Source organism: Convolutriloba macropyga, chromosome 1 (genome assembly GCF_964194025.1).
Source record: "Convolutriloba macropyga chromosome 1, txConMacr16.3, whole genome shotgun sequence".
In the NCBI taxonomy this organism is placed as follows: domain Eukaryota; kingdom Metazoa; phylum Xenacoelomorpha; order Acoela; family Convolutidae; genus Convolutriloba; species Convolutriloba macropyga.
The window spans coordinates 70,036,114-70,060,748 of NC_134468.1; the positions used below are offsets into that span (position 1 = coordinate 70,036,114).

The 24,635-nt window shown below is 37.8% G+C and overlaps 2 protein-coding genes across 3 annotated transcripts in view; one reads left to right on the forward strand and one right to left on the reverse strand.

Moving 5' to 3' along the window:
* The window catches only part of LOC142342048 (GTP-binding protein 4-like), a 323,401-nt gene that overhangs the window by 208,909 nt on the left and 89,857 nt on the right, over positions 1–24,635 (forward strand). The gene's annotated exons all lie outside the window — the stretch shown is intronic.
* LOC142342041 (uncharacterized) lies at positions 19,809–24,162 on the reverse strand. The gene is made up of 2 exons (XM_075393215.1): positions 23,414–24,162; positions 19,809–22,870 (listed from the first exon to the last, which is right to left on the reverse strand). Exons 1-2 carry the CDS (start codon positions 23,437–23,439, stop codon positions 20,404–20,406), a joined length of 2,493 nt encoding a protein of 830 aa, XP_075249330.1. The 5' UTR covers positions 23,440–24,162; the 3' UTR covers positions 19,809–20,403.

The following is a 24,635-nucleotide window of genomic DNA, read 5'->3' on the forward strand; positions in this document are numbered from 1 at the left end:
CCATAATTTTTACTTCGACGGTACTCGTGGAGCCACAACAATTAGCAACGTGCTCATCTATCTGTGAATTCTTCTTTTGATGTTCTGAAAACCTAGTGTTAACAGGCTGGCCTGGATGCCCAACATAGATAGAACCATGTCCATTATATTTTGTATCATATACAACATAAGATTTTAGATTTTTTTCAAAAGATGATATTAAGGGCGGGATGCATGGTGTTATTTTTTTTGTTTCTGGCGTAATTTAAAATGGGGTTCTAACGATAAGCAATCTTTTGGGTTTTGCGAACTTCATTTGACGTGCACCATCTTTTTTTCTATCAACAAATCAATCAAAAATGTGATTTTAACTAAAATATTGGCTTGGGTTCTTGACTCTGATATTTTTCGCGTCTGTTTAGCAGTGGCTACAATTTGCAGATATTTTATTTTTTGATGGTTCAGAATTTATCTATTGTGTGACAGGCGTTCATAAGTTTTACTTCGACGGTACTCATGGAGCCACAACATTTAGCAACGTGTTCATCCATCTTGCCACAACATTTAGCAACGTGTTCATCCATTGATGTTCTGATAACCTAGTGTGAAGAGGCTGGCCTGGATGCCCAACATAAATAGATCCGTGTCCATCATGTTTTGTATCATTTTACAACATGAGATTTCAGGTGTTTCAACAGAAAACTGTAAGGGTGGGATGTATGGTGTTATTTGAGTGGAAGAATTTGCAAGTTAATTACTTTTGTTCAGTTAGCTGGCAAACATTTTTGTGGATGATTCTGTACTGTAAAAAAGTGTTTTAGATTTTTGTTAGATGCAGTCTGCCTGCTCTGAACCTCTTTTTGTTTTGTTTTTAATTGATCTTTACTATCAGTCACTTTACATCTAAAGTCTGGGTCATAGCTATTAAGACCATTCATCTAGACGCTGATTTATGATTCGGTATGTCTTGCATTTTTCAAGCACCTGATTGAAGGCCAATTACCTAGTTATTGCGTTAGGAACCCTGTGAACCGTTCAATGTGCTAAGTATTTCCTTTGCTTACGTAGTGCAATACTGCAAAAATTTAGAATAATTCCCGTACCATCGGTTTTTTATACCAATGACAAGTAGTTCTTTATTGTTACTCACGCTTATGTTGATTTCAAGAAAACTCGTAGTTTATTTTGCTTTCACCACTAGCAGTGCAAGTAAGGGCATCCATATTTCTTCTGAACAATTTTTTCCCTCAGTTTGCCCCTGCCTGATGGTGACTCTGCAGTGTGTACAATTAACATCTTGCATATTGGTGAGTTCTTTTTTTCTTTTTGGGCATTTTGCACATGAAGTAATTTCTGTGTTACTCAAGTTTTATTTCGTTTCCTCGGAAGGTCTCAAGCCGTCTTTGCAATTCCCGCTTTGACAAGAGTTAGGCAAAATTTTTGCAGTGATGCTCTGGTTTTGCGGTGATGCACGCATTTGCTTATATTGCAGCCATAACTGCAGCTATTGCCAGAGAGTGTGGTTGTACACAGAGGGCTAAAATGGTTATTTAAAACCGCTAGCCTTTATAAATTTTCGTTGCGGACCTTTGGGTCTCTCGAGGCAGGGTGCTTGAGTAGAGTTGGGTTGGAGCAATGTCTCCAGTCCCTCCAATCGGCATTTGCTTATGCATTTTTTTAACCCCAAGAGATTCAATTTGCTCGTAATTCTAAAAAAAAGTGGTTCGAAAGCTTTACTACTATGCTGTGTGATGTTTCAATATTTGCGCTTCGTAGATTTAGCCAGACAAAATTTTCGAAAAATCTGTTCTATTGTTCCTATCTTCTACCCTGTATCGAAAGTACAAGTCTGAGAACTTTTTTTGTTGACAAATGCTGAAACACAAGGCCAGGCTAGTTGCGAATTAGTTGGTCTGACTCTCTGATAAATTTTGTCATTAACTTTTCTCTGCGTCATTATTTTTTGCATTCTGTTATCCTTTTGTTTTTCAGTTGCTATCAAATTTTCATCTTTTGCTCCATTCAGTTTTTAGAATTTATCAAAGACATCCTAAATTTTTTCTCTGTACAATGACTTCTTCACCACGCAACATCTAGATCATTTGTCGGACAAAACCAACAGCAAATCCTTGGCGTTTAGATAATCGTTCACCGGTTCAAACGATTTGGAGAGCTACGTGACGCACTCTGAGCTACTAGTGAATTTACAAATGTGAAAAAAACAGAAGGAGATCCAGCCCGCTAAAATTGCTGAACAATCAAGTTACTCTGCACTAAGGCTACAAAAATTTTCGTGAGATATTCATTTATTATGGGCTCTACAGGAAGCAAGTGACGGAGTTTAATCAATGATGAATTCCATGCGCTCCCGGATGTTGAGCCCACCCTCCCGGACTGCGCAAAAAACTGGCGTGCGTAGACGGTGACGTGAAGGTCAAACATTGATGGCAGTTAAAATTTCTGGACATCCTTCACTGTGTCCAACATTATGTGCTGCGCTTCGGGTGTTTGTCCAGCAAGATATGCGAGTTCTAAAGACTTTGTCTCGTGAAACAAGAGTAGGCGTTTTGTGGAGATGTCTTCCGATTTTCCAAACCTAAACCAATTGCAACAATTTGCAACGCGATTCAAGCTAATCTGCCGTTTTTTGGAGGACCGGTTGCTCTGTCAGTTTTTCCCTTGAGGCGTTGGAGACAAAAGAACACTGTGTAGGGGGACTGCTCTGCTCGAGTGTCAGTTGACAGTTGCAGAGCATCTACATGAGTTTCACAGGAAAAAAAATATTACGAGGCTGCGTTCGACATACACTACACCTTATTTAATTTTGGAGTTGGTCTTATGCATTTTCTTTTTTTATATGATAGGAAAAATGCCAAAGTGGAAGCAGGGTGATTCAGTTTAAAGCAAAGGCACGAAACTAAAGAGCAACTACTTTAAAACAAGAATTGGGGATTATTGGCTTCTTTTTTATTTTAGATTGGTTACAGTACGAAAAAGTACTGGGCACTTGACCTGTAAATCTTGATATAAAATAAATCCAACAAACTCTGTCAGTCATTAGTGAACTCATTGGAGAAATTTCATTATGATTAAAGCATGCGATGATCTCAGCAGTTTAGAGCTTTCCAATCGGTTATTGCTAGAGAAACTTGAAGTTTTTTCAGTTTAGCTCCTGCGTTTCAGTGTACACAAGAGTTTACAGCTCTGGATTGCAGTTAATGTTGGGAAAATTTCCTAAACAAGGCTTTTAGATCACGTTGCTATCCCTCATGGCATGATGTGGTTCATGTGCTCCTAAACTGATGTAGCAAAAACGGAAACAGGAAAAACAAAGCCAATTTTTTTATAAGTAGAAAACGAAAATGTATATACACATATACATATACTTTCGCTTTCTACTATTCATATAAATATATATATATATATATATATATATATATATATATACTTTTAAAAAATACAAATTTTTATTGAACGTTTTTGTCTCTTGGGCTCTGAGGCAACATCAAAAGTCAAAATCGCGCATCATCAGGATCTTCATAGTCATGAACCAATTTTCAAAAAATATAACAAAAATTGTGATTAGAGTCCCGTTGTTAATGAAATGATTTCTTGTGATTCCTTCTATTCCGTCGCTATAATTTTAGGAGTCAAATATTCCCAAGTGCCTATAAATCTATGGAAATCAAGAAGCTCTAAAGCAGTGAATATGCTCTTATTTTATCCTAGGATTTTTTAGTTGTGGTCATTTCAATGTTTTTCCTTGTGAATGCGTGTTTTTTACATATCTGTAGAAGATTCTGATTTGTGATTTAAGATTTATTTATGATTTGATAAAGTGTTGTTTTCGAACTTTGTGTTCATCTTCAGCTTAAATTTGTATCACAACTTAGTTAAGATTAAAAAATGTGTTTACATTTGTCTGAGACCAAACTTTAAAACATTTTTAAGGATCGTCTCCAAATTTTGTTTGAAGTTTTTTAGCCGTTACACAATATTTAGCCAAAAAAACAAACACGTTTTTACATTCGTTATAAATTTTATAATCCAAATTTCAGGACATGGCCATTTTTTTGAGTTTCTGGGGTAAAATAAATTTTGGTTCTAACCTTAAGCAATCCTTTTTTGAATTTTGTGTACTTCTTTTGACATGCACTATATATTTTTCCTCCAACAAAACAATCAACATTATGATTTTAACTGATATATTGGGTGGCATTCCTGACTCTGATATTTTTCGCGCCTGTTTAGCCGTGGCTACAATTTGCAAATATTTTAATATTCGAAGGTTCAGTGTTGATCTGTTGTGTGACAGGCGTCCATAAGTTTTACTTCGACGGTACTCATGGAGCCACAACATTTAGCAACGTGTTCATCCATCTTGCCACAACATTTAGCAACGTGTTCATCCATTGATGTTCTGATAACCTAGTGTTAACAGGCTGGCCTGGATGCTCAACATAGGTAGATCCATGTCCATCAGATTTTGTATTTTTTTACAACATGATATTTCAGGTTTTTTCAACAGATGCCTTCAAGGGCGGGATGTATGGTGTTGTTTTTGTTTGGATAAATTTGCATGTCAATTCTTTTTTTTCAATTTGCTGGCAAAATTTTTTGTGGATGATTCTGTACTGTAAAAAAGTGTTTTAGATTTTTGTTAGATGCAGTCTGCCTGCTCTGAACCTCTTTTTGTTTTGTTTTTAATTGATCTTTACTATCAGTCACTTTACATCTAAAGTCTGGGTCATAGCTATTAAGACCATTCATCTAGACGCTGATTTATGATTCGGTATGTCTTGCATTTTTCAAGCACCTGATTGAAGGCCAATTACCTAGTTATTGCGTTAGGAACCCTGTGAACCGTTCAATGTGCTAAGTATTTCCTTTGCTTACGTAGTGCAATACTGCAAAAATTTAGAATAATTCCCGTACCATCGGTTTTTTATACCAATGACAAGTAGTTCTTTATTGTTACTCAGGCTTATGTTGATTTCAAGAAAACCCAAGTATAATTCGTAGTTAAATTTTTCTTTCACCACTAGCTGTGCAAGTAATGTCATCCATATTTCCTTCAAACACTTTTTCCCTCAATTTGCCACTGTCTGATGGTGACCGCTTCAGTACGTACAAATAACATCTTGCATATTGGTGATTTTTTTTTACATTTTTGGCATTTTGCACTAGACCAATCACTTTTTATTTCATTTCCTCGGAAGGTCACAAATCGTCTTTGCAATTCCCGCTTTGACAACAGTTAGGGAAGTTTTTGCAGTGATGCTCTGGTTTTATGGTGATGCACGCGTTTGGTTTTTTTGCAGCCATAACTGCAGCTATAGCCAGAGAATATGGCTTAACATAGAAATTTGAAATAAACATTTAAAACCGCTGGCCTTTATAATTTTTCGTTGCGGACCTTGGGGTCTCTATTGAGGCAAGTTTTTTGAGTAGAGTTTGGTTGAAGCAGTTTCTGTAGTCCGTCCAATCCGCATATTTAATGCGATTTTTTGACCCAAGAGATTCAATTTGCTCGTAATTGTGCAAAAAAGTGATTCGAAAGTTTTTCTAGCATCTTGTGTGATGTTTCAATGCTTGCGCTTCGTAGATGTAGCCAGACAAAACTTGCCAAGATTTGTTCTATTGTTCTTATCTGCTACCGTGTATCGAAAAAACAAGTGCGAGAACTTACTTTGGTGTACATTTGCTGAACCATAAAGCCAGGCTATTGGAGAATTAGTTGGTCTGACTCTCTGATAATTTTGGTCACTGACTTTTCCCTGCGTCATCAATTGTTGCAAGCTTTTATCTATTTGTTTTCCAGTTGTTATCACATTCTCATCTTTTGCTACATTAAGTACTCAGAGTTTATTATAAACATCCTTAATTTTTTTTCTGTACAATGGCTTCTTCACCACGCACAATCCACAGCAATTGTCAGACAAAAACCAACAGCAAATCTTTGGCTTTTAAAAAATCATATAGTTTTTGCACTCTTCTGTTAATCGGATTTCCCTGTACATTTGTTGCATACTGCATTAACACCTAAAATCACAACGTATGGCATGCTTGTAAATAACAAAAAGCAGATACCATTCGACTTTTCTCAAAATTGTAAACAAGAATAAAACGGATTTTAACAGAAAAACGAAAGCACCATAAATTATGATTGGAAATATTACAGATTTGTACCTTGACGGGATAGGTCAAGAAATTATTTTTAATTACACACGAGAAGTAAAATCCTTTAAAAAATCCCCAACCAAAACCGTGCATGGATATTATAACGGCAACAGAAATTTAAAATCAGTTAAATAATTCAAAAAATGTTAAGAAACTTTTGGTAGGGAGTCAAACAAGAAAAGCGTTTTATTTCCAAAAAAAATTAACTGAAAAAAGGCTAAGATTATGTGTTAACAAATCAGAATTCAATTTAGCTCTTCTCGCATACGTTACTTGTACTATATTTCTACGAACATCAGATTCCTATCGGAACCCCTAGTGAGAAGTTGCTCGTGTGGCAGCTAACCAATCCTCGTTTCTGGAAAAGAGAACTACAGTGTCAGGAAAGGGCACAAAATATCAGGTTAGTTGAAATAACAAGGTTGCAGAGTTGTTGTTGTTGTTGTCGATAACTTATAGTGCGCACCACTCCGGTGGTTTTGTTAATTTTGGCCGGTTTTTTTTTAAAGATTTTTTGCAATCCTAGATGTAATTGCGAGTTGTTGAAAACTAACGGCGAAACAAAAAGTGCAGTTATAAAACTGCAGCAAAAGTGTGCTATAAACGAAAAAACTAAAATTGCTTGGATCGAACAGACAACAAAAAAAGCGGAATTATGACAGAACGCTATTTCACCTAGTTTTGCTCTCGAAATAGTTATAGCAAAAAAAAATAGAGAATTTTTTTAAAGAAAGAGAAATTACCGTTTAGTTGGAAGTAGTTTGAAGTTCATAACATTCTAGGTGGGAAAATCATCAATTACAAGACTGTATAATAAAATTCGTAATAAAAATTTGAAATAAAACTATTTAATTGAATTTTAAAGCAGCGAAATAAATCAACTAATGAAAATTTATTAAACAATTAAAAAGAAAGAAGAGATGTTATTGGCAATCTTGGAGAAATATCTTGGAGAAACTAGTCTTTTAAACAACAAAAAGGAGTCCCAAAAAGGGTATAATTCAACGAAGGGCACGATAAAATGGCAACGGGCTCGACTTCAAGAATGCTATTACCGGAAGCGTTCATTGGTTCAAACAACTTGGAGAGCTACGTAATGCACTTTGAGCTACTAGCGGAATTACAAAAAGGAAAAGAACAGACGGAGATCCAGCCCGCCAAATTGATGTACGGTCACCTTACTTTGCACCAAGGCTACAAAAATCTGCCTTAGATCTCTATCGCACTCTACCGCAAGCTAGAAGAGAAAATTCTGATGAGTGCGGTAAAGCTTTTCGGGATTACTACAGCGACAAAACGGTCGTTTTCCGGGTGCGACTAGCTTGCCGTGTACAGCAGCCAGGAGAAAAATTTACAGATTTTCTTGGAGATTTATCGCAATCGGCTTTAAGGCTCATCCAACGGAGTTGAGAGATATCAGAGATCATCTGGTTTTGAGCAGAAATCATGCTTCATGGGGAAAATTGCGTTGGATTTATAGACAACGGAAGTAGTATGGTATAAAGCTGGTGCACATACGAAAAACTGGGCAAAGAGGGAACTGTTCAAACATACACGAAAGGAGTGTTAACAGCCAATAACACAGCTGTAAAAATAACAGGAAGAATAACGCTGTTGGTACAGTTGCAGCCAAGACTACCGGAAGTTGAACAAAAATATGTGATAAGGGCAGACGACGGAATATAAATTCTGCTTGGAATTGGCTTTTTGAAAACCAAAAACTGTGTATTGAGCTTACGAAGACAAGTTATAGAGCAGTCAGTTTAACATTTTAATACCGCTTACCACAGAGAAGACGCAATGTGTTCAGGTTGTTGCAATTGTGGGAGAAAATACTTATGTACAGATCAAAAACGATTATCTGATAAAAATTATATTAGTTGATGAAAACGGAGAAGAAATTTTGGGAGTGGAATGTTCAGTGGAAGCAATTGAAGAGTTTGATTTAAAAACTGGCTGGCTTTTAGCCACCACTATGATGTTAATGAAAAACGGTTCTAGTTTGATAAAAGTCTTAAAACTAACGGACGCACTAATGATGGTGTATAAAAGCACTAAAGCAGGAAGCTATCTCGAAAACAAACAGAACTTAGTTGTGAACGGTATTTTGACAAATCAAAAGCAGCCAAAAACATTGGGAAAATTTCAATTGGGAAAACAAGCAAATTTTGAAGGATCTAATCTAATTAACCAGCAGAAAGAGAGAATACAGGAATTGGTCATGAGACATCTACAAGTTTTCTCCCAAATTCCAAATGACTTAGGATATTGTGACAAAATTAAACACCAAATTCAACTCAACAAAAGTGCGCAGCCATGCAGAAGAAATTATTGCTGTTGGAGTTCTGATAAAGAAAAACAAACTGTAGAAGTTCGAGAGGATGCAATGCCAAAGGAACCAGCCCATTTGTGTTGGGCAGCACCATCAATATTGGTGAAAAAATGATGACAACCACAGACTATTTGTAGATTACAGAGGTTTGAACAAACAAATCGAGTAAATCAGTTGGCCGCTACCACGAATTAAAGACGTTATTGACTTTCTCGATGGAAAATGTTTATTCTCCGGATATCAATTTGACATCGGGATGTTTTCAAATGGCGCTGGATGAAGAGTCGCAGAACGTGACAGCTTTTGTAGCTTCAATGGGACTCTACGAATGGAATAGAATACCCATGGTAATTGCATTAGCGCCATGAGCTTTCCAAAATTTCATGGAGTTGATCTTGTCGGGACTCTCCTGTGAAGTGGCATTAGTATATTTGGACAACATGATCATCTTCGGTAGAACCTTCGAAGAGCATCCCAACCCTCTAGATCTCGTACCTGGGCAAAGTACAACATCTAGACGCTGGTTTGAATGTAAGGGGCTCAAAATCTTCATTTGTGAAGGAAAAATTCATATCCTGGGACAAATTGTATCAAATGAAGGCGTGGATAAGGATCCGGAAAAATTAGCGGCAGTCAGTACAATGAAAAGCCTACATGAAACAAAAATGTTGGAAGCTCTATTAGGACTAGTTGGTTTTTACAGAAAATTCATACAATGTTTTGGAAAAACAGCAGAGCCGCTTAGTAAGTTAGTAAACAAAAATGAACGTTTTTCTTGCAATGAGTGTGAATCAGCAATTGAACAACTAAAACAAGCACTACATCAAGCACCGCATTTTGATTTATACGAATGACGAGGATTCCTATACGTTAACAACGGACTCCTCTCTGCTTGGCATTGGTTAAATTATTTCCTAAAGACAAAAAAGGGATGAAAAAGTTATTTAAAACGCATTCATAGCGCTCAGCAAAAGTCAACGAAACCACTTTGCGACATAACGATAACTTTTGGCGATAACTGTTCACTCAACACTTCAGAAATTATCTTCTGGGATGCTTTTTTTAATTGTTACCGACAATACGGCCCGCGCGTAGTTGTGTAGGTTATATAGTTTTAAGCAACAAGACGCCTTATTGTCCAGATGAATAGGAAAACTCGTACAGTTTGATTTTGATATCAAACACGAAGCGGGAAAGAAGATCCCTCACACAGACTGTCTGTCGAGAGTCACACTGAGTCTGACTGAAGCAGAGGTCAAAGACTGCAAGTTAGTGAACCAAGTGATTACGAAGGATAAAAATAACTGGTCCATTGCACTGGGGAAATCTGTCGAACAACTAGTTGAACATCGGAAAAATGCAGTCGAACTTTTTACCCTGCAAAACTGGATTGAGCTCGTGAAACGCCCTCGAAGAGAAACAAAATAGCAGTAGGCTCCAGGGCATTGTGGAAAGTTTTGACAGATTTCAGAAATTTACGAATCTAAAACATGATCTAATTAAGAGAAACAAACGCATTGACAAATTTAACAATTTAACACAAATAGTTATCCAACGATCACTTTTAAATGAAACTATTCCTTTCCTTCATGAACATTGTGGACATTGTGATGTGGTTAAGACATTTGATCGGGTTCGAGAACAATTCTACTGGCCCGGGATGAGAAAAAATGTTCATGAGTGAATAAGTTCTTGCAAAGTATGCTGTCGAAAGTAGTCGTCACACCAAGTCATCCGTTTTGGGAAGTTGCTTTGGACATTGTGAGATCTTTACCCGAGTCAGATGGAAACAAATACAATCCGTTAATTGGAGATCAGTTTATAAAATGGATCAAAGCAATTCCCATGAGCCACCAAGGAGCTTAAACGGTAGCTACGATCTTTGTAAACTTATGGGTTTCAAGATTTGGTTTTCCAACACATCTTTATAGTGACAAGTGCAATAAACTTATGTCGAATCTTCTCAAGAATATGTGTAAAGAGCTGGGAATTAACAGGACATCAGCAAAAGTTTATCATCCCGAAGAAAACGCAATGATAGAGAGTGCCAATTGCAGAATTGAAGAGATTCTTGCAAAATGTATGGGTGATTGTCACAACGCCTGGAGAAACTACCTTCCGCTAGAGGTGACAGCGTACAAAACATCAATCCATGCTGTGAACAAGTATAGCCCTTTTGACCTCCTTTTTGGGCGATAATGCGCTGTGCCAATTGATTGCATGTATCAAACAATAAAATCCAAACTCTATCCAAACTGGAGTGATTATGTAGGTTGCTTGAAAGACAAACAACAAACGTGCCATGAACTATTACTGGAAATCACAGACGTGGAGCGAAAAAAACAAAAACCTACTATGACCGTAGCACATTTGAACCACATTAAGAAAAGGGTGATATAGTAACGTTGTTGAAACCCACCATTAAAATTGCTCAGACAGAGAAAATTAAATGGTTTCACAGTGGAACGATGAATACATGAAATAATGAAAAAATCAACAATCTTAACATTGTCATTGACGATCTGAAAACAAAAAAACAACAGAAGGTCCACTACGATTGACTCAAACGTTTTAGCAGTAGAAATGCTACCACTGATGAGAGAAAAATTAAAGAGGCAAAGCGGGCAAACTAAGAATACTAAAAAATGATTGTTTTGTGGAAATTGTAGTAGTCATTCCAAAATTGAAGGATACAGAAATAAAGGAAGTTTTTCTTGAAGGGAATAATAGTCAAATTAACACTAGCACTGAAACTCACAATGAGACAGTCAAAGAAGAATTTTCGAAACACCAAGGGGTAGGAGTACAGTACAATCAATAACTACTAATACAAGCAACCAGAGAAGAAGCACAATGATACCTGCACCCAAAGTAGCCACATAGCAGAAGCGGTATAACCTGGTGGAAAAAACCGAAGGAAGTAAAGGCAATTAACTTCCAAATATAAGCACGGCTTCTACTTCGCAGAATGTTACCGAACTACGATATCAAACAAGAAGTGCTTAGGTATTATCAAGACCACGGAATTAGAAAGACTATATTTTATTCAACGATAAAGGGTCAAAAGAAGTTTCTCATATTGACGCATTTTTTTAAAAGGTCATACGACAAAATGCAGAGGGCGTGGAACTCGCATTGGAACAAGCAGCTCAACTGGAAACTTCTCTAATTGATTAGCATATTCGGTTTCTCCCAATTCACCATCTATGGATTGTGGGTTATGATTTTCTGGGAATATTTAGCAGACGCAAAATTTGCCTTGTCTGAACGGACCAAATGCGAGACGTCACATATCAAGAACGAGCAGGTAAACCGAGGAGTCATCTTCTGTGAGAAGAACTTAATTAAAACAAATTACTGCATCTACAGAGCCGCATATACTGTAACTGCGCTGAAAAAAAGTGGTTGGTATGACGATACAACTTACCTCAACGAGAAAACACAACTATTCCCAAAGTTTCATTATTTAAAAGAATCAGTCTGCCTGAAACTATGGCATAGACACAAAGTAGTATCAGCAAGACTTGGTGACTTTGAATTTATTGCTCCTAAGATAATACTTAATGATATAGTTGGTGGCGGAAGCGACTGAGAGTTTGTTCAGAAATTAACAAAAACATTCATGAATGGCGGATGGGAGAAAGGGGTGAACTATGTCCACCCCGTGGACTGGGTCAATCGAAAAGGCGTAAAACAGAAAGTGACATCATGATCAATGCTAAAATATTCGTGGGAACCTTGTTCTGAAAAATTAGGGAAACAACTGAAGGAAAATAGTGATACTTCAAAGAATCTCTGAAACAAGAGCAAACCTTGTTATATCAATGAGATACATTTCAATTAGATTCAGTACAATATATATTTGACCAGGATGCAAAACCAAAAACGTAAACGTTACTTAAAATTTCCATCTCAACAAAAGCAACGATAGTCCACGCTGGAAACAATGTGTCTTGGAACAGCAAGTTAGTGGGCAAAAATTTGGTAGATCAGTTAAAAAAAGACTAAACAGGTAGATGATTTTCAACTTTTTGAAACGAATCACAGAAATTTCTATTACCCAAATGAATCCTTGAGTTTCAGGGAAAGTAATTTTTTACCAACAGATACATCTGAGACAAAAATCAGGGACACTAAGCTAGACCAACTCCTTGTGTGGGATTTTCGATGTATGTTCGAAAATTTGAAAGAAATAGAGCTATTGAACTGTCACATAGAAAAACTGCATAGAGCTATTATTCTAACTACACGAATAATGGAAATGCACACCAAGTTCTCCTAAATCAAGAAAACGTTCTAATATTTTACGTGGAAAGAGCGGGCGGAAAATTTTATGTCCAAAAGTGCGCAGAAATTGTTATCATTGTCATAGAAATCTCATTTTGTACCAAGGAAGTACCAGTTAGGGTGTCTGCCTACAAAAATTTAGAAGGGAAAAGATACGTGGACCCCTTTTCAAAAGTCTTCTAAAGAAATTTTACAAAAACGAATTCCAATTCTTGTACAGGAAAGCACTTGAGTTGCAAAACGTTTCATGGATTACATATGGCCGACGACTAGAAAGGATTGACAAGCCGAGGAGACGCCCCATCACAGAACTAACTTTAATTGGTCGAGTACTGCACCAATCAAATGGCTGTTCAATGATGATAGCCTTGAACTCACCAGGACAACCCAACGGTTAAGACACTCGAGAAAAACAATAACAGGAACAGGGGTTTTCCTGGGACAAGGTAGCTTATAAGAACATGAGATTATTTCAACATGGAGTAAAGATAGGGCACCAGTGGTACGAAGTGTTAATTTTTAATTGGTAATAAAGTGAAACGAACCTGTCATGTGGCCAGGAGATTCACCATAAATTTGATGACTATTATAATCGGCTTAAAATAATTAGTTGTGTCAAGCATGGTTCCTGTCAATTGACATGCTGCGCAGTGGCACTAATACCGCAGTGGCAACCCGTTAATCCAATGGGTGGTTAGTAGCGTATTTTTATCATCTCAAACAACGTTGTAGGGGAAAAAATTGACAAGAAAAAAAACCACAGTTAAACTGTGTGACGGTGATACAAATCTTGTAGTTGGAAAAGCTAAATCTATTCTAGAAAGAACCAAAATTGGAATTGATGCGCTGAATTAATATTATTTTGTAATACGTAGAAATGGCAGAATCGGAAACCGAACTCTACGAAGTGAAGTCAATCGTGAGGCACCAGGTCTATAGGATTGTTGGAGTGATCGAATTAAAGGTATTTAGTACCCTTGATGCAGATCCAGCCACCCTATATTGTGGACAGAGTTCCAATCAGTGTGATGGAACTGAATGAGCTGCGAAGCAAAATTAAGGAGCAGCAGAAGAAGATTAACAGCAGCGAAATGCTGGAAACTGCTATGGCTCGGCTCGATGAAGAGCTTGGGCAGTTAAAGCTAGAAGGTTAAACGTTACACGAGCAACCTCTAGAGACAAAAAAGAATAATAGTTAACGCCTAGAATCATTGGAAGTCCTGCAGGAGGCAGGTTGAAATGTTGAACAGGGAGTTGGAAGTAGCTAAAAGCCAAGCAAAGAGCAAAACAAGGGAATATGTCGCTCTAGTAGATGAGCGGGAGTGTTTACCTCAGGAACTGGAGAACGCCGAGGAAGACATCAGAAAGCTTCGAAGTAAGGTGAAAAGGGCGAAAACATCAAGAAAATTCAATCAGAGGATGCTGGAGGCGATAAATGCACAAAGATCTTTCATTCGACCACAAAATCTATACGAGCTTTTGTTCCTGCCTTGGGGGCAACAACCACCACAATTCTCAAACACTTCAAAAACTTATCTTTGCTGTGTTATCCGGACAAGGGTGATCGGGAGGACCTCTTCAAAAATTTTATGGAGGACTAGAAAATTCGACATACTTATGACATATATCGAACACCAGAAGACCACTTGAACTCAAATATGGGCATATAGAAATGCTTCTGATTTAGTGCAACACACATTGGTTTTAGAGGGAGACAGTGTAGTGACACCTAAGAACAGAACGTCTGACATGCTTGTAAATAACAAAGTGCAGACGCCATTCAAAATTTTCACGATTAATATTAAGCAACAGAAACAGTTTGTAGTCAAGAATAAACCTGATTTCAACTGAAAAGCAAAAGCTTCATAATTTTTGATGGGATCATCACGGATTAGACCTTAGCAGGATACGTCAAGAAATGTTTTTTTTTGACCGGATTTGTCAAGCAGGTGAATGTGTTAGTGTAACTAACAGGTACCCATGCGGGTGAAAATCATCATGAGTAAATCCCAAAACGGTTAAAGAAAAATTTAAAAATAAACCAAGATAAATTAAACGTTGATATGACCACAAACAACCACAATAATTAAAAACCTCAGCTCATTTATTATGCTGCTTTTCTCCGAGCAATAAAATTTCTTCTTATTCATCTCTGTAACAACACTTCTCATAATTTTTTTTTCAAAGCTTTAGCTCTTTAACTTTCAACTCTTTCAACATTTGATTTGACAAAAGTGTTTGATTTTAAACATTTTCTTTTATTTACATCCGAGAATTAAAGTGCTTTAAAAACCGTATCAGTATAAAGTGCACGTTTATTATAATACCATTTTGCAGACGCTCCAATATCAGAAGGCTTCTGACACTCCGTGTTGTTCCCGCGCAATTTACAAACAAAAATATCAGCGAATGAGTGGATATCATTGAAGATATCCCCTACAAGGCGTTCAGGTCCTAACATTAGGACCTCGAGTACAAAATTTGGAAGTTCACCTGCGTCCAATATCAAAACCATAATTGTGGAACCGAACCACAGCTGTCTGTCCTGCCTCTCTGACAGTTATCAAGTTTTTCATTTAAACAATTTACAACCGGTATGGAGTGATTCTTCGTTCCTCGCCTAATGCTTCTATCAATGGATGGCATCACTTCTGGTTTCACTTTTTTAATGAACTTACTCCTATTCTTCTGGAGTTTTTCCACGGACACTTTACGAACTTTTTCAGCCTTGTTTTTCTCGTTCTATGAGTCTAAATTGCAAACTCAGCACCGATTGTTCTGATACATTTTTGTTTTCACGAAAAGGAAACCTCAAAGACTTTGGAATGGTGCCGTTGTTGATAGCTTGTTTTAAGAGCTCAGTTCGTTGATTACAGCTAGTGTGCATATTTAGGTTTTGCCAACAATCAAGACAAGGTTTGTAGAAGTTAGATTTTTGAAAATATACCTGAGCCTTGTCTCTGGCAGCAGCGAGCACATTCCTTAAAGGAGCTCTGGGACAGGGGCAATCAAAACCGATTGTTCAGGTGCTCCTTAATTTGTGTTTGCTGCATGCTGTGCCTTGGCTCTAGGTTTCCTCTGCCTTTTGCCCACATTCCTGACTTTTTGATTGGCTATCTTAAATTGAAATCGTAACCCAGCACTCTCAAAGGTATTGATCTTAAACCCAGCTTACTGGTGGAGCCCACAATACTTTGGGCTTGGTCTTCCTCGAAATTAGATATTTCGTTGCGCTGCGCGCCACATTTTTGTTTTCACAAACAAGCTTGCATTTAGTCACAATTCATAAAAAAGTTTGCGGCGAATCGCTTTTTGTTGTTCTTCATGAGCAGCTTCCTCATGATAGAGATTTATCTCCAATAAAATCAATTCATTTCCGGCTTTCACATTGGCTTTCCGGCTTTCACAATATGTCTTCTTCATCTTCATATTCCGTTTTTGGTATTCAAAAGGGAACAAAAGATTGCAATCCTGCTAAAATTGAGCCTCCACTCCACACTGGATTTTTACTATCGTATGGTTTTTTATCTCGCATTTTATGCCATCTTACATTCGATTTCATGTGGTTTCATGTGGTTTCATGCATTGGGCCAGGAGCTGTAGCAAATTGGGAGATGTTTAATCTCATATGCTAGACTCAATAAAGCAAACAGAGTTCTTTATATGATAAGGAGGAACGTCGCCTATGCCGTAAAACCCTTCTTAAAACTGGATTATACAAAATCGCTGGTTCTGCCAGTCTTGTTATATGGAATACACTGTACCACGCCCTCAAAATCTGATTTAGGCAATCTTTAAAAACTACAGCGGAAAGCAGTGAGGTGGATAACAGGACAAAACGAGCCCTACGAGAATCAACTGAGGCTTTTGAACATCTTGCCATTACCAATGTACATGCAGATGAACGATGTCCTCACTCTCTCAATGCTTACTCAAGAAGGAAGAGACGATATTGAAATAACTGAAATAAACAAAGTTCCAGGGAGATCCATAGAATTGTACACGCTCAGAAAAGTAAGCCTCGAAAAGGCGCGAAATGAATTCGTTTTCAAAAATTGCAGACTAGCAAACCGAATCGACAATGAAATAAATTTTATGGAACCGCGAGGACTGAAAAACCGAATACTAAACTTGATGTGGAAGTTTGTTAATAAATCGTTTCAACTGAAAAGCAAAAGCTTCATAACTTTGATGGGATCATCACGGATTTAGACCTTAGCAAGATACGTCAAGAAATGTTTTTTTTGACCGGATTTGTCAAGCAGGTGAATGTGTTAGTGTAACTAACAGGTACCCATGCGGGTGAAAATCATCATGAGTAAATCCCAAAACGGTTAAAGAAAAATTTAAAAATAAACCAAGATAAATTAAACGTTGATATGACCAAAAACAACCACAATAATTAAAAACCTCAGCTCATTTATTATGCTGCCTTTCTCCGAGCAATAAAATTTCTTCTTATTCATCTCTGTAACAACACTTCTCATAATTTTTTTTCAAAGCTTTAACTCTTTAACTTTCAACTCTTTCAACATTTGATTTGACAAAAGTGTTTGATTTTAAACATTTTCTTTTATTTACATCCGAGAATTAAAGTGCTTTAAAAACCGTATCAGTATAAAGTGCACGTTTATTATAATACCATTTTGCAGACGCTCCAATATCAGAAGGCTTCTGACACTCCGTGTTGTTCCCGCGCAATTTACAAACAAAAATATCAGCGAATGAGTGGATATCATTGAAGATATCCCCTACAAGGCGTTCAGGTCCTAACATTAGGACCTCGAGTACAAAATTTGGAAGTTCACCTGCGTCCAATATCAAAACCATAATTGTGGAACCGAACCACAGCTGTCTGTCCTGCCTCTCTGACAGTTATCAAGTTTTTCATTTAAACAATTTACAACCGGTATGGAGTGATTCTTCGTTCCTCGCCTAATGCTTCTATCAATGGATGGCATCACTTCTGGTTTCACTTTTTTAATGAACTTACTCCTATTCTTCTGGAGTTTTTCCACGGACACTTTACGAACTTTTTCAGCCTTGTTTTTCTCGTTCTATGAGTCTAAATTGCAAACTCAGCACCGATTGTTCTGATACATTTTTGTTTTCACGAAAAGGAAACCTCAAAGACTTTGGAATGGTGCAGTTGTTGATAGCTTGTTTTAAAAGCTCAGTTCGTTGATTACAGCTAGTGTGCATATTTAGGTTTTGCCAACAATCAAGACAAGGTTTGTAGAAGTTAGATTTTTGAAAATATACCTGAGCCTTGTCTTTGGCAGCAGCGAGCACATTCCTTAAAGGAGCTCTGGGACAGGGGCAATCAAAACCGATTGTTCAGGTGCTCCTTAATTTGTGTTTGCTGCATGCTGTGCCTTGGCTCTAGGTTTCCTCTGCCTTTTGCCCACATTCCTGACTTTTTGATTGGCTATCTTAAATTGAAATCGTAACCCAGCACTCTCAAAGATATTGATCTTAAACCCAGCTTCCTGGTGGAGCCCACAATACTTTGGGCTTGGTCTTCCTCGAAATTAGATATTTCGTTGCGCTGCGCGCCACATTTTTGTTTTCACAAACAAGCTTGCATTTAGTCACAATTCATAAAAAAGTTTTTGGCGAATCGCTTTTTGTGGTTCTTCATGAGCAGCTTCCTCATGATAGAGATTTATCTCCAATAAAATCAAGTCATTTCCGGCTTTCACATTGGCTTTCCGGCTTTCACAATATGTCTTCTTCATCTTCATATTCCGTTTTTGGTATTCAAAAGGGAACAAAAGATTGCAATCCTGCTAAAATTGAGCCTCCACTCCACACTGAATTTTTACTATCGTATGGTTTTTTATCTCGCATTTTATGCCATCTTGCATTCGATTTCATGTGGTTTCATGTGGTTTCATGCATTGGGCCAGGAGCTGTATTAAATTGGGAGATGTTTACTCTCATATGCTAGACTCAATAAAGCAAACAGAGTCCTTTATATGATAAGGAGGAACGTCGCCTATGCCTTAAAACCCTTCTTAAAACTGGATTATCCAAAATCGCTGGTTCTGCCAGTCTTGTTATATGGAATACACTGTACCACGCCCTCAAAATCTGATTTAGGCAATCTTTAAAAACTACAGCGGAAAGCAGTGAGGTGGATAACAGGACAAAACGAGCCCTACGAGAATCAACTGAGGCTTTTGAACATCTTGCCATTACCAATGTACATGCAGATGAACGATGTCCTCACTCTCTCAATGCTTACTCAAGAAGGAAGAGACGATATTGAAATACCTGAAATAAACAAAGTTCCAGGGAGATCCACAGAATTGTACACGCTCAGAAAAGTAAGCCTCGAAAAGGCGCGAAATGAATTCGTTTTCAAAAATTGCAGACTAGCAAACCGAATCGACAATGAAATAAATTTTATGGAACCGCGAGGACTGAAAAACCGAATACTAAACTTGATGTGGAAGTTTGTTAATAAATCGTTCAACACTCAAAATATCTGCACGTGGCAACTGTGTTGCGATTGTCACCGATGCAGAAATTTACGGACAATTCTCTTAAAGCAAGACTCGAGGGTCAGAACGACCCCTCGACAAGCAGTCGTAAATTCACAACAACAACAATGCTCGTGTGAGTTTTACTGATAGCTAGTAATTAGACCTTGTTCTAATGCACGTGAACACTTGTTTTTGTTGTACTAGAGCACTTCTAGCTTCAACCATTCTTGTGCATTTTTTAAAATTCTTTTCCATTGATTTAACGGTCTCACATTATAACCCCCCCCCCAAGCTTAGTGGTCAGATAACCGATAGCACCCTTCTAATGTTGGTAAATAGGCGTGCTTTCCCCTGATAGCCCCCCATGAAGATGTAGCTAGCCCCCATTATGGTATAATTACCATGACTGGAGGGGGGGGGGGGGGCTCTAGGTTATCTGACCACTAAGCGTGGGGGGGGGGGGGCTACAATGGGAAAGATCCGATAAAGTTATCATAATGGGGGGCTTTAATGGAAAGACCCGATTTAACCATCAGATCACATTTAGCCATCAATTATATCTACATTTACTAAGATAGAAACATTAATTTTCATTCGTTTTAAAATTTTCGCATTTGATATAAATTTAAAAGTAGCCATATTAAAGAGTACGATCGCTGGATTTTCTGCAAAATCTGCCTACGCCTTGCTGTTTCCAATTATAGCAGCCGTTCAGTTCATTAGCCCTTGAATTCGACTATCACCTCCATGATTTTTTGGCGGGTCGTCCACCATGATCACAACATTCAAGAGTAGCGTTTTACTTGAGATATTTTTGTTGAGTCTGTGCTAGCTTTTCCAAAAAAAAATGGCTTCTATTTTCTGTAATGCTGCTTTTTTTCGAATTCAACCTGAGCTTCAAATTTCAGGCTTTCTTGGACCCCAAAAGTCAAACAAATATTAGCTTATAATCTTCAATAAATAAGTAAATGTTTTATATTTTATCATACGCAAATCGTCCAACATGTCTCTCAGTGCAGTTTCTTGCGCCTAACATAACGTCACCTCGAACGAACCAAGGACAGCAATATATCTATTATCAATTTTATGAAGAGCTTGATATAGTCTGAAAAAGCAGTGATAGTGGCGACTAGCTGTTCAAAAGCATTTTTTATGAACAATATGTCTTCCTTCATCTTCATATTCAGTTTTTGATATCCAAAAGGGAACAAAAGATTCCAATCCTGCTAAAATTGAGCCTCCACTCCACACTAAATTTTTACTATCGTATGGTCTTTTTATCTCGCATTTTATGCCATCTTGCATTCGATGTTCCAGCTCATCATGGAGCCGCTCTGTAAAGCCGGGAAACAAAACATTCCCACCGGAGAGGATTATGTTCTCTGATAAGTGTTTCCGATTATCGATATCACAGCTAAAGAGCGAATTCAGAAGTAGCTTGTGTATGCCGATACCCTCCGTGCCTATCAGACTTGGACGGAAAAGGCACTCTGGGGCTCTAAAACGTTCATTACCTACTTCTATTTTGGTACCATCTGGGAGTTCGTACAGCTGGGTTGTAGTTTCTTCCCCTTGTAAGTCATGCAAGAAATTGGACGAAACAGAACACATTTTTTCTTTTATATCTTTAACTATTTCATATTCTGCACTGTTTGCGAATGCATATCCCCTTTCCGTCAAAATGCGCCTTAGATATTCTGTTACGTCACGACCTGCCGTATCAGAACGATCCACAGCATGGCCAAAGTAGTAACCATCATAAACTGGAACACTATGTGATACTCCATCGCCAGAGTCCAAAACAAGCCCGGTAGTGCGTCCAGATGCGTACAGAGAGAGAATTGCTTGTATTGCTATGTAAGCTGCCGGACTGTTAAACTTCTCAAAAATAATTTCGATCATTTCCTCCCGATTCTGCTTGGGATTCATCGGAGCTTCGGTCATCAAAACTGCATGGTTCAAGGGATCTACCCCAAGCTCTTCAAATATGGTGTGTTCCCACAAAGCTTCCATGTCGTCCCAATTTATAATTATTCCACTTTCAATTGGGTAACTCAAAGCCAAAACTCCTCGCTTTCGTTGAGCATGTTCTCCGATGTATTTGTCTCGTTCTTTGTATCCGATTATCACATTTTTGAATCGAGGTTTTCCAACAATCGACGGAATGTTGAGCCGTGGAGAATTTTCTCCTGCAAAACCAGCCTTACAGTACCCTGAACCGTTGTCAATAACTATTGCTGGTTCCAGATCAGTTACTACTATTGAGGGAATTCTTCCACTTGTAGCGTGTCTGCTAGAGTTTGTCAGAGTTTGATTACTTCTTTGACTGCATGTGAGTTGAGCATTTTCGTTAATCATAATGCCTTCTGCTTTTTCCACTTGGTTTTGTTTGTAAGCAATGTCGCTATCAATAGTATGATTAATAATATCTTTTCTTCCTTCATTTACTGTCTCCGATGAGATTTTAGTTTCTTGACTGCAACTGTTGTTTCTACTTCGATCCTCAATTTCGGCAATTCTTGTCTTCACAGAAGACGTGCGTTGTATCTCGCTGTCACGATTTGTATGAGAGACGCCTTCTGTATGAAGGTCTGGCGAAGGAAAATCAGTTCCACCGTTTGCCATATTTTTTGAAAAACTTTCTCGCGATTCCTCTGTAAGAAATGGGATTTCATGAGCTGGTGATAAATCGACATGAATGTGAGCAAAATTGTGATGCTCTGGCTCTGAATTTGTTTGAGATGGCACCTCATTTTCAACTTCCAAGTTGCTGAATTCTGGAATATTGATGACAAGGTCGTTCATTTGAGAAGAGAAATTGTTAGCGTAGTCAAAGCCTGGTTTGTCTTCTAGAGGATTTCTGTCACAATGAGTCGAACTATTTGGTCCGTCTTCAGCTCTTAAAATGTCCTCATAAGCGTTTTCAATGTTCGTTTGATGCGATGCAAGACTTAATGAAGCATTATTTGCGTGTTTGATTTCGTTCACGTTAGCGGCTGAATTAAATACAGCCGTTGCAATTGGTTGTTCCGGAGGTACAACTGGTTTTGGAACATGAAAGATTTGTTCGTTCATAGATGCGCATGAATTAGAGGTTTTTGAATCTTGGTGGCGTGCGTTTACAGGTTTGCACTTTTGAGTTGGTTTATCAACTCTGAGGTTTGAATACCCTTCTTCTGACGACTGACTGACTGCAGATTGCCCTCCAAATTGGTTAATGCTGTTATCACTTCTTAAGCGAGCTGCATCAAACTGCTGTGTCTCTTGCGACATTTCTTCTGTCTTCGAGTTCTCGTTCCAACCATTTGTTGCATGCGCGGAGTCTTTAGTACTGCCAGCTTGAGCATAGTTCCGTTTTCCTTTGGAGTGCATGTTGAACAGTTTCAGTGAAGGGTGTCGACTAATTCCAAATTCGGACTGACTTCGACTTGACTTGTTTTCCTTGTGGAAGTTGCTGGTGAAGTGATTAGGCTGGACAACTTCTGCATTGCTGTGTTGATGATAGTTACTGTTCATACTTTTATGGCTTTTGGATGATCGATGTCTGGACCGGCTTCTGCTCTGATAAATGTGATGTCGTCTGTAGTACGAGTAGTGTTCTGACCTAAAAGCAACTCCTTTTAGTCAAAAAAACAAGAAGATTTTAATTTTGGAAGCGTATTTGTTTGATGTTAATGTTTCGCTAGCACTTGAAAGTTTTTCAAGATTCATTTGAGTATTTAAGTCATAGCTTTCCTTTTAGTTTTGGTGTGTTAAGCGTGCATATTTGTTGTACGGATTGATGGGTAAAATTATTTTTACCAATGCATTTTAGTGGTCTCAAATCAAACGTCACTATATGAAAATAGTAAATACTAAAAAAATATTGCCTATTACACTACATATCTGATTACAATTTTCAAAGAATGGAGAATAATTGAGTTGTCACGGTTAGAAAAATAGACATAATAGTCAAAATTTCTGCGCAGGTTTTTGTCATCCTTCCGAGATTTCGTTTTCTAATTCCACTGCTTCATATTTAGATTTCTTATTGGGGTTTGAAACTCCTGACAATCGGGATTCCCCTGCTGTGCATTAAATACATAGTGGTGGCTGTATCTTAGTAGCTTTTATTAAGATGAGAGAAGTGTCTACAGTACAAGCTTACCTCTTCTCTCTAGCCGTGTAGCTCATGTTTTGTCATCTGAATGAGTCTGCACTGTGGAGGAAAATTGTCTTGATAGAACCCACTTCGAATTCGCTCCCGTAATATATCAATTTAGAACGTGCTAATGTCACCCAAAATTTAACTGATACAATCGAGTTCTGTAATTACAAACGTGTTTTTGATTCATTGTGTTCATGAGTTGACAATTTGTTCCTGCTTTTAGTTCTTTTGTATCCAATTAGACTGTCCTTTTGTCGAAATGGAGTTAATACTTGTCCTTGATTCCATGTAAGATGGTGTTCGAGTGTCAATTAGCACAGCCCTTGTTGGATTTTGATATTATTTAGATGATGTCTGATAGTAATGTATGACCTAATTACCTAGTCAGTGATGGAATTTAGAGGAGAACCGTTTAAATGCGAACATTTGAACTTAATCCGTTACTGCCATTATCTCTTGCTAGATAAGTGTTATTTCTCCAGGATTTTGTTAAATGAAATTAACCCGACTGCTAATCTATTTATTGGTTCAAATGGCAGCAGCTAATTTTCAATCCACAGCAGACCCTTAGAGGAATTACCGGCGAGCAAACTTCATAATTCGTTCCCTGAAATTATAACAGATGTGATCATGGAATTAAGGTAGCCCAGACCACGATCAGTTTGAGCGAATGTTTTCGTAGTTCTCATATTTTTTGCCATATTCAATATTAAAATGCACCATGGGAGGGATGAACCGAGGTTTACTTTTCTTCGCTGATGATTTGTTGAAACAGTTTTCTGAACTAAAACGGTTCTGTTTCTAATAATATGTAATTCCTTGTAAAATTGAGATTTCAATTTTAACAACCAATAATTGTCACTTAATATCTCCCGACAACGAAAAATGTGTTCAAGGTGCTGTTAATGCCGATAACTAGCAGTCGGAACAACAGTCCGAGTATCATAAGCGATAACATTGGCGAGTTAAAGGATGCTTTATTACCAGGGAGAAAACGACCATCCACTCCAACCGAGAGCATTAAAAAGCTCCTCAAGCAACTTCAGAACCATTCTGTAATTGTCCAGATATCAGTCGGAGGATCTGTGGGCTTTACAACGAGCTACCTTATAAGGAAATTCACCCAGACTGTATGCCTATTTATTAGTTGTGGAGCTCTAGTTGTTGTGATATGGGAAAGCGTTGTGTCAGTGAAAGACAGAAGAAAATGGTCGAATAAAAA

Coding starts and splice junctions, on each gene's coding strand:
- LOC142342041 (XM_075393215.1), bottom strand. CDS start 23,439: ATGAGCTACACGGCTAGAGAGAAGAG. Junction 22,871..23,413: donor TACACGGCTAGAGAGAAGAG/GTAAGCTTGTAC, acceptor AGTTGCTTTTAG/GTCAGAACACTACTCGTACT.